The sequence below is a fragment of the Erinaceus europaeus genome, chromosome 17, assembly GCF_950295315.1.
Source record: "Erinaceus europaeus chromosome 17, mEriEur2.1, whole genome shotgun sequence".
In the NCBI taxonomy this organism is placed as follows: domain Eukaryota; kingdom Metazoa; phylum Chordata; class Mammalia; order Eulipotyphla; family Erinaceidae; genus Erinaceus; species Erinaceus europaeus.
In genome coordinates, this window is record NC_080178.1 from 49,100,659 (window position 1) to 49,111,187 (window position 10,529).

Below are 10,529 nucleotides of genomic sequence, written 5' to 3' on the forward strand. Positions count from 1 at the left end.
CACTGAACACAAACAGGGCTGGGAGAACAAGGGTTCTGAGTGAACATAGACCTTGCAAATCAAGTGGAATTGTGGCCACTCCTGCAACCTGAGGACTCAGCCTATCAAACCCATTGTGCACATCGCTGTTCATATGTCTTTTTATCAAACACACTCCTGGAGAAATCCAGTCTTGGGGAGCACAGGAAGAAGTGTGAAGATAAGAAAGCAAAAGGTAGGAATAGACCCTTGGTGTCATTGTAGGAACTTTGTTACGTGTGTATGCAACGCAGGAAGGCCAACAGTGCACTGTATTCTAATGTCAAGTTGAAAAAAGAAGAAGAACAGGACGACCAAATTCTACATCAATATCAGATAATGAAAGACAAGGACACTGAATTCAAAGACCAGGTAGTAGAATGCTTGGATTGAGAGGTGGTGCAGTGGGGGCAGCAAACAAGACAAGGCCACTGCAGATGTCCTGTGCATGTCTGCCTGGCAGTGTGCCAAATCAGGCATTTCATTTGAGAATGAAGTTTGGGTCATGGCCAGGTTTTCAGGAGCAGACTAAAGTCTTGTTTGGTGCACTACATTTTGGGGCTGAAGCTACTTTCTGATCTCCTCACAGCTTATATAAATGCATTGGGGAGGGGTTTGGAGGATGAATGGAGGGTTTACTCTACTCTGTTGCATGAGTGCAGGGAAGAACATAGACAGCCATCCATTTTCAGGTGCCATTCTGCTTGACTTGCTAGAGCCACCAGGCCTTGGGTTTGAAAAAGAAAGTTCTTGACTGGGAGACATTTTCTCAGGGAGCAAAACAAACATAGAAAAGCCCAATCAGTTTGGACTCATTTGAAACACAGTCTTTGTAGAGAGAAAGTTAGTAGCCTTCACAAACAGAATGACATTTCCAGTGTGTGTTTATTTTCTTTTTCCTTGCGAAGTTGAGACTAAAATCAGAAAAAGAAGAACGCATGAGGAATGCTGCTTATAACCTTGGTGTCGCAGATGCTATAAAATCACAGAGGAATCCGAAATGCCACTTTTCTGTAAGAGTTGTTTCTGCCTCTCTCTTGCATATAACCCTGTCTGGGAATGTTTGAACCCACCCTCTGGAGGGCACATTGAAGGGATTCCTGTGGGCTTTACAAGAGTGATACTTCCTTTCTGGGTGGGAGCTCATTCCATAGAATCTTGGGCCCCTCCCCACACCCTCAGAACTAAGGTCTCCACCTCAGTAAAACCCTCAGGTGAGCTGTAGGTGCAGAAGTTTCAAAAAACTTCATTTCAGATGGCAGTGAACATGCTTCACCACCATTTTCATGTTTTTAGTATCTTTGGCTTCTATTTTTATCTGCCTAAATCATCCTCTTTTCAAACCATTTTCTAGTTAACCTGACAACTCTTGGACTTGATAGATAGTCCATTGTATTGCCTTTGTTCACCATGCAGGGCTTTGGGACACACACACACACACACACACACACACATACATACACACACACACACACACACATACATACACACACACACAGACACACCATGGAGAAGAAAAAAAGACCTGTGTTGTTAAAATTCGGAGTCTCTAGCTGGCCAGGCTAGCTTCACGAGCGGGTAACAGAGACGACCAGAGACATACGGCTGGGCAGAGAAGCTGTATTTCTTTATTTAGCATCAACGATTTATAAACTAAGACAAACTAATCACCAAACAGAACTCTGCTGCCTCTTTCCCATGGCGGCGCCAAGAACTCTCTCTAACTCTGCCACTCTGGAACTCTGTTGGGGTTCCTAGGGGCGGGGCCAAGCAGGCCCTCGAAACTAACTGGACTGATGGCAATTCTCTTGGTGGGGGAGAGCTAGAACAAACCAATGTAAAGCATACAACAGACCTGTGACCTCTGGTCAGTTCTGCTCAGAGTCACCTTGGAGCAGGTGAGTTCAACATGTAGCTGCTTTATCGGCACTTTGAAAAATGACTTTTCTTTCTTTTAGATAGATGGAGAAAGCAACCACAGCACTGAGGCTCCTTCAGTGTGGTAGCGCAGGGCTGAAACCCAGGTCTCACCAACGACAAAGCAGTCACTGTATAAGCCAGCTATTTTGCTAGCCCATCAGTTGCTTTCTTGCTTGTCTCAAAGAAATGAACTGCTCCTCTTTCATCCTAGAATCCATATTACTTTGCAAACCGACCAGCAAGTGCTGCTATTGTCACTGAAAAGAAAAATGAGTATACTAAGAACCTTCTCAAACAAATAGATGCCAATAGTAAACTGGCCAAGAAAAAGAAAGAAAATCAGAAAGTCTTGGAGCAACTAGAACGGCTGCAACTCAAACAAGAGTGAGTTTTGGTGGACTTGCAGGGGGACTCCAGTAGGGAAGGGTAGGGCAGCACAACTAGTGCTGCAGCACATGTCAGCCAGCCAACCAGGATCCCCATGCAGCCCATCATCGCCACCATGCTTAGTGTCAGGACAGCCTTGGAGGCCAGGTACAGTTGTTAGTTGGGACCATGGCCTTTGGCTTTGTGGTCAGTGGTGTTAGTAGAGGAAGAAGGGGCCAGTCTGATGGAGGGACCCTTCCAAGTGTAGGTTTATCATCAGTCTGTTGGGAGCCCAGCGCCCAGGGTCGGGAGTGTGGGGGCCCAGACTAGAAGCAGGGGCCAGGCCATCATGGAAAGTCTTCCACATACTCATACCTGCCATTCTCCTGTAGCTCAGCCTGGGATGAACATTTCTCTCAATTCCCAGTCCTGAGGAAAGAGAGTGTTTGGTTGCACTTGGCCTGAGGCTGAGCATTTGAGTCAGGGAGGAGGTCAGGAGAGCAGTGAGGGAAACTGCTGTGGGGAAGACTCCCCCAAATGGAGGTAATTCCTGCCTCCATAAAGCTAGTGTCTCTCTCTCTCTCTCCCTTGCTCCCTCCTTTCCTCCCTCCCTCCATTCCTTTCTTATTTGCCACTATGGTTATTTGGGGCCTGTTGCCCTGATGCTTCACTATTTCTGACAGTCCTTTCTCCCATCTAAGTACTAACCAGGTCCAACCCTGCTTAGATTCTGAGATCAGATGACATCGGGTGTGTTCAGGGTGGTATGGCCATAGACCTGACAGTCCTTTCTTTGATAGACTGTGATAGCTAGAGAGAAGACAGTGAGAGAGAAAGAGAGACAGAAATAGAGAGAGAGAGAGAGAAAAGGAGAGACACCTGCAGCACTGTTCCACTGCTTGTGATGTGTCTCCCTTGCAGGTGAGAACCTTGAGCTCAGGTCTTTGCACATGGCAGCATGTGTGCTCTCCTAGATGAGACACCACCAGGCTCCAAGGCCTGTCTCTATCAGGTGCAATGGAAGCTTCCAGAAGGAAGTACCAGCTTTTATTTTCTTGGAACTTATTCCCACTATTACTTGTTAGGTGTGTTTTGATGATGTTGGTCTCCATTAGAATAAAGTGTGGCCTCACCTCCTCCTCTTCCAATTATCAGAATTGATGAACAAAAAGCTGAATTGAAGAAACATCAATTTGAGGAGAGAGAAATGTATAAGAAAGCACTGGAACACCAGGTAAATGGACGGGTTGCTATTTTGAGAACTGTACACTGCTTCCTAGCACTCTGAACGTAGGTGTGTATTCTACCCTCCAATACTGGGCCCCCACCCACCTAGCAGGTTTCCTCATGTGAGTTTGGGTGCCCTGGCTCCTTCCTATAAACAGTGGGTCTGTCAGTGTACCCCAATGCTTCAAGCCTTCACACTGGCTCTCTCTGTTCCAGCTGAAACACAGGCCTTCCAGACTGCCCATCTATGAGCCCATGGGCACCGTCACCAACTTTGGGCAGAATGAGAAGACCCTGGAGGCCGAGAAGCGGCAGAGAAATATTGAATATATGAAGCAGCAGGTGGAAGCCGCTCTAGGTCACAGAAGACAGCGTGTCCTCAACCAAATAAAAAATCTGCAGCAAGAAAAAAAAATGCTTCAGAAAAACCAAGAAAAGTACGGGGCCTGGCCCTTCCTTCCTCACCATAACCCTCTCCTCCTTTCTCTCCCTCTCCTCCCCCACCCCTTGACACCGACCTTAGTAGAAACATGTGTGGACACGTGGAGAGTCATGACTGACCCTAGCTCGCCCCAGCCTGCTTCTCATCTCTACTCCCCAGTCAACTGCTGAGGCTGTTGCATGTCACAAACCACCTTATGGGATGAGTATAAATACAATAGTTTGCACATGCATAGCATTTCTCAGTTTTCCACATAACAATGCAAACCGCACTAGATGCTCTGTCATCATTTTTGGACATGGACACTGCCCCCCCCCCCACTGCACCCCAGAGTCTTTTACTTTGGTGCAATACAGCAACTGCCGTTCTGGTTCTACTTGTGCTTTCTCTTCTGATACTGTTTTTCAACTTCTGCCTGGGAGTGAGATCTTCCCATATTCATCCTGTTTCTGACTTATTTAATTTAACCTGATTTCTTCACACTCCATCCAAGATGGGCTGAAAATGGCGAAGTCACCATTTTTTTTTTATTATCACTGAATAGTATTCCATTGTGTATATAGACCACAACTTGCTCAGCCACTCATCTGTTGGACACCTGGGTTGCTTCCAGGTTCTGGCTATTACAAATTGTGCTGCTTACGAACATATGTGTACACAGATCCTTTTGGATGTGCGTGTTGGGTTCCTTAGGATATATCCCCAGGAGAGGAATTGCAGGATCATAGGGTAGGTCCATGAGATGAGTTTTCAGATTAATTAAAGGAAACAAACATCTTTTGACAGAAAGAGCGTTTTCATTGACAGAAAGAGGGTTTCGGCTTAAAGCAAGCAGCCTTGGACCCTTCAGCTAGGGTTCCCTGTATCTGCTCATGTTACTGACTCTTTTTCTTTCTTTTTTTTATTTTTGAAAATTTTTTATTTATTTTGGGTAGAGATTGGGAGAAAAACAGAGAGAAACCTGTTGCACTTCCTAATTGAAGTTGGGGACCTGAGGCTTGAACCCAGGTCCTTGCACACTGCAATGTGTGCCTTCAACTAGGTGCACCACTACCTGGCCTCCAACTTTACCTCTTATTCCAAAGAGAGAGAGCAAAACCAGATTTCCCACTGAATCCAAAGGAGAGAGGACTAGGCGGGAGATGGTGGCAGTGGATGGAGTCAGACTCTTGCCTTCCCTCCAGGCATTTAGCAGAAAGATGTGCAGAAGAGGATCGAAGGAACACCATCAATCAACACCTGAGAAAAGAATGGGATAAAGATGTTGTGCTGAAGCATCAGCGAGATGAAGATGCCAAGGCCTTTGACAAGTAATTGCCTTCTGGGGTTGCAAGTTGCCTCCTCTCCCCATTTCCTCCCCTCTGATCTGTGGGTCTATAGAGCTTCATGCAAATGAGTGGGGGTTGCCAAGAGAACTCCATGGAGGACAGAAGTCTGGGTTTAGTGTGGGGACAGGTGTGCTGCCTGCTAAATGTCTACCAACAGTGTTTTGGTCTGCCTCTACTCAAGGGAGCTTCGTTTTTCTTTTGTGGAGGGTGCAGGGCATTTCTCTTTGGAAATAACAAGTTTGAAGCAGGGAGAGTGAGTTTCCATCCTTGGCTTATGGAATGTTCTGTTCTAAGAGCAGAGCTGAGGAATCATGGGTAAATGGGCAGTCAGGGGAGTCGGGCTGTAGTGCAACGGGTTAAGCACATGGACTGGCATAAGGATCCTGGTTTGAACCCCGGCTCCCCACCTGCAGAGGAGTCGCTTCACAGGCGGTGAAGCAGGTCTGCATGTGTCTATCTTTCTCTCCTCCTCTCTGTCTTCCCCTCCTCTCTCCATTTCTCTCTGTCCTATCCAACAACGACAACAACAATAATAACTACAACAATAAAACAACAAGGGTAACAAAAGGGAACAAATAAAATAAATATTTAAATTAAAAAAAAAATTTAAGATAAAAAAAAAAGTAAAAAAAATGGACAGTCAGTTAGGAATGGAGTCATGAGTAATGGATGCTATACAAAGTAAGACACCCAGCTGGGAACAGGCCCAGACCATCCTCCCAGAGGGTGCCTGTCCTGTCTTCTCAGCCCTCTCTCTCTACTCACCACCAGGAGCAGAGCCTCTAGCCTCGGTCCATGGAGGTTGACAGTTAGCCTGAAAAAGGCTGATGATCTTTTGTTTTATTTTCATTTGTCAATGGCGAAAGTTAACATGTGCCTGACTGAGAAGGTGAAAAACTTGCCAAAACAGATGGAGCCTATCCCTTCAGATGTTATCAAAGCCTCAGTATGACAAACTTTTTTTTTTCATGAACCTTAGGTCAGGCTTATAGTGGAGCTGGGAATTAAACTGAAACTTAAAAGGAAATGAAAGTCACTTGCAGAATGACTGGGCTATATCGGTAGCCCCAAATATTCTAAATGACCAATTGACAAATTATTATCTTGGCTAACCCATGGATAAGTCCTCCTCCTCCTTCCTCTCCTCCTACTCTTCTTACTCTCTCTACTCTTCCTTCACTCTGGCTAATGATGATACAGAGTATTGAGCCTGGGACCTCAGAGCCTCAGACATGCAAGTCTTTGCACAACTGCCATGCTAGCTTTCCCACTGGGATACAATCTGTTCTAGAGAAGATGTTTTGATTTTAGTGGAAGGTGTTTCCTCCCCCACTCCCATGTAGGGCCGTCATTTGTGGCAGTGAGTGAGAGGAGAAGGGCAGGCTGGGGGCAAGGGGAACAGGTACTGGGGGGGGGTTCACTGTCCTTGTCTCCTTTTCACCGTTTTGAGGAAGGCCTCTCACCATCACATGTGCTTTTTCCACTTCAGGGCGCCAGACAAACTATTTATTTTGGATCAGTGCAATGACTACAAACGCTGTAAACAGTGTCAGAGAGACCCGTCCAACAAGGGCAAGACCCACTTCTGGCCCTACAACAAACACTTGCCAGGGTCTCTCATGCTCATGTGAAGCCAGAGTCCGGTCCTCGCCTCCCAGTTGTCTTGGGACTCCAGCAGGATGCCACCTGGGAGCTTGCAGAGAAGATTGTGTCTGTCCTCCCTCCTTTTGTGAATCCGTGTGTGCCTGATCACCCACAGCCTCACCCCAGTCCACCTGCACCCCAGAACATAATGTGACAGCTGTGAGGAGGAGTTATGTAGACTCACCCTAGGGTGGAGTGCTGTCCTCCACCCCCACCACAGACACCAGTCCAGCCTCAACCTCACAGCACCTGCTGCCAGGGTGGCAGGGGAGAAGGCACCCAGCCTCACCTGAGCTGTAGTGATCTGTCCTCAAACCCATCCCCCCACCCACAGCCCCTTCCCTCACCGTCCACTTCATCCCTCCCCTGGCCATCCCCTCATACCCCAGTTGACCCTTAGCACAGCCCACCACCCACCCTGGAGTCTACCTCCCTTTTCCCCATCTACCACCCTCCCCTCATCCACCACCCACCCTGCAGTCCACCCCCTTAACCCCATCCACCACCCTCCCCTCATCCACCAACCACCCTGCAGTCCACCCCCTTCCCCCCCATCCACCACCCTCCCCTCATCCACCAACCACCCTGCAGTCCACCTACCTGCCCCAGTCCACGTCCACGTCCACTCAGAGCCCACTATCCACCTCCATCAGTCCACCCTTAGCCCACAGCACCCTGGCTGTAGTGTGCTGTCCTCACCCTCACTCTACTCCCGCCCCAGTCTACCAATCCCCCTCCAAATCCACACCTCTCCCTTATTGCACCCCTCCCCTCCAAGTTCACCAAAACATAGCAGTCCATCCAGCTCACCCCTACTGGACTCCCCACTATCAAAGCACCCAACCATTACTCCACCCTTCCTCCACCCTCATTTTCTGTCCCTTCTCAGCCCTAAAGGTACCCACTGCCAGATGGCTGGAGAAAGCCACCTAGCCTCCATTTGGCTTTGGTGTATTGCCCCCCCCTAACCAGTGCAACCAAAGTTCACCTTTTTGGACCCCCCTCTCTAAGTCCAGCCTCCTCCCTTCACCTTCCCTGTCCCTCCTCATCCACTGTACCTGCTGCCAGGGAGGAGACACCCAGCCTCACCCTGACTGATGTTTCAGCCTCCTCCTCCCACCAGTCCTCTCCTCTGCCTCATTAGACCCCCTCCCACTCCCATTAGTCCACCCTCCCGCCACCCCCCACTTGTGCATCCCCCTCCTCTAACCATACCCCTCCTCCCCTCCATCCAACTCTCCTCCCATTAGCCCACCCTCTGCCCACCCCACCCCCCAGTCCACCCTCAACCCCACAGCACCTGCTACCAGGACAACTGAGGACAAGGCACCCAGCCTAACACTGGCTGTGCTGTGCTGTTTTTGACCCCGGCCCCCACCACTGCACCCTTCCGCCACTCAAAACCCCTCTACCCTCCTGTGCTCCTTCCACCACCCCATCTCCCTTCTACCTCCAGGCCCACAATACCTGCTGCCAGAGCAGCTGGGAGGCACCCAGCTTCCCTGGCAGCCAGGGCCATGGGGTTGAAGGTGGACAGGAGATGGGGTGGTGGTGAAAGGAGGGTAGTTGGGGTGAAGGGGTGTTGAGTGTGGAGGAGGGGTGGAGTGGTGGGGGGCTGGGCATTGAGGACCAGGACTGAACATCACAGCCAGTTAGGCTGGGTGCCTTCTCCTCAGCTGTCCTGGTAGCAGGGCCTGGGGGTTAGGGGTAGACTGGGGGGTGGGGGGGTAGAGGGAGGATTCACCCCACTCAACAGTCCAGTACCCCAACCCCATACTCCCACCACTCAACCTACCTCTACCCCTTTCATCACCCCCAACCCAACCACAAACCTTATACCCTCCCAGTGCACCCTCAGGCCTGCTGGGGAGAAGGCACCAGAGTCAGACAGGATGTGGTGAACTCTCCTCACTCCCTTCACCCACCAGTCTTCCCCTCTCCTGGCCTCAGATCCCCTCAGACTAGTCCAGCACCACAGCCTACCCCCAGTCCACTATCAACCTCACAGTCAGGTTACCAGGACAGCTGGTGAGAGTGCTCCCAGCCTAACTCTGGATTATGCATCTGTCCTCACCCCCCACCCCACACCAGGCCACTCTCATCCCTCCCATTCAACTCCCCTATCTCCCAGTCTAAACCCCTTGCCCAACCCTCCCCATTGCTCTATTCCAGCCCATCCCCATCCCACCCCTCCCCCACTCAAATCCCACACCTCCCCACTCTACTCCTCCCTGAACCCACCCCCTCACCATTACCCCTCCCTCCCCACTTCAACCCTCTCCCATTCCATTCCCTCCCCCACTTTACCCCTCCCCCATCCCACTCCTTCCCCCTTCACCCCAGCCCCATTCCACTCATTCTCCCCCACTCTACTCCTCCCCAACCCACTCCCTTTCCAATTCCACCTCTCTCCCCCCACTCCAACCCTCCCCATTCCACCTCACTCCACCAACCCCCTTTCCCCCACTCCATACCCTCCCCTTAGTCCACTCCAACCCCTCTGGCCCCTTAGTGCAGCCTCCTATCCTCCAAGCTCACCCTAGACCCTTTATCACTGAATTCCAGGGCAGCTGGGGAGGGTGACCCCAGTCTTACCCCAAGCTGTGCAGTGCTATCTTCATTCTCATGCCCTTGGCACCCAGTCCATGCTCCCCACAGCATCTGCTGCCAAAGAAGCTGGGGAAGAGGCACCCAGCCTCACCTTGCCGGGGTGCATCCCTGCTTGTGCCTGTACCCTCCTTGTGTATCACCCACAATCTTTTCTAAAAAAGCGCAACCTCCTCTTGGAATTGATGTTAAAATAATAAAGTGTTTCTATGTGCCCGCTTGCTCTTAATATTTTTTTTTTCTTTTTTGTCATCAAGACTTAACCACACTGGGCTAACTTATTGAGAAAGAGAAGCAGCACTGACTTTCCCTCAATTCTGTGGGTGCCAGGTTTGAACCAGGATCATGCACATGACAAAGCAGCACACTATTCTAGTGAGCTATTTTTTCAGTCCACAGTTTTTTATCTAATGTGGTGCCTGTTAGAGGAGGAATCCAGGGGACTCATGTCTGCTCATTGTGACTGAGCTACCTTCCCAGACAATCTGTAAGTCTGTATTTTTAGAGAAAAGACAAGATCAAAGTACTGTCCCACCATCCATGGAGCCCCATTCAATGCTTCAGCATTCCAGGCAATTCTTTCAGAGGGAGAGCAGGAAAGACCCCAGCAGGACAGCTTCCTTCAGTGTGGTGGGGGTTGGGCTCTAGCAGGGTTGAGTGTAGTGCCAAGCAGGGTTCTGTTCAGGGAAGCTTTTCTGCCAGCCCTCCACTGGCCTTTATCCAGGGTGCTCCCATGTAGTGGAAGGTCTCCAACTCCTACATCAAGGCTTTATCACAGCCCCCTCCTGGGTCCCTGTGTGTAACAACCTTCTGTAGCTAAAGGCAAGAAACCTAAGGTCCTGTGCTTGTGTAATTGCATCGCTCAGAGGCCTCCTGGCCTCAAATGTTTCACTGTGTCCAGAGTGGGAGAGAGACTAATGTTACCCTAGCACCGTTCCCCTCACCATGAAGCTCCCCACCCCTTTTACCTTTCATGG

General features: G+C 49.9%; 1 protein-coding gene and 1 long non-coding RNA gene across 2 annotated transcripts; both read left to right on the forward strand.

Annotated features, from left to right (window-relative positions):
• The first annotated feature begins 962 nt into the window (after positions 1 to 962).
• LOC132534005 (uncharacterized) lies at positions 963 to 2,842 on the forward strand. The gene is made up of 3 exons (XR_009545723.1): positions 963 to 1,031; positions 2,150 to 2,472; positions 2,697 to 2,842. It is a non-coding gene; the product is annotated as an uncharacterized LOC132534005 (long non-coding RNA).
• Positions 2,843 to 4,601: 1,759 nt separating this feature from the next.
• Positions 4,602 to 7,120, forward strand: LOC132534060 (coiled-coil domain-containing protein 81-like). Its single transcript, XM_060177483.1, has 2 exons — positions 4,602 to 5,283; positions 6,791 to 7,120. Exons 1-2 carry the CDS (start codon positions 5,129 to 5,131, stop codon positions 6,930 to 6,932), a joined length of 297 nt encoding a protein of 98 aa, XP_060033466.1. The 5' UTR covers positions 4,602 to 5,128; the 3' UTR covers positions 6,933 to 7,120.
• Positions 7,121 to 10,529: the final 3,409 nt, after the last annotated feature.

What these genes read in the sequence shown, in the direction of transcription:
- LOC132534060 (XM_060177483.1), top strand. Translation starts at nt 5,129, where the DNA reads ATGGAGTCAGACTCTTGCCTTCCCTCCAGGCATTTAGCAGAAAGATGT. An exon ending in GATGCCAAGGCCTTTGACAA is followed by an intron (nt 5,284 to 6,790) that starts GTAATTGCCTTC and finishes TTTCCACTTCAG; the next exon opens with GGCGCCAGACAAACTATTTA.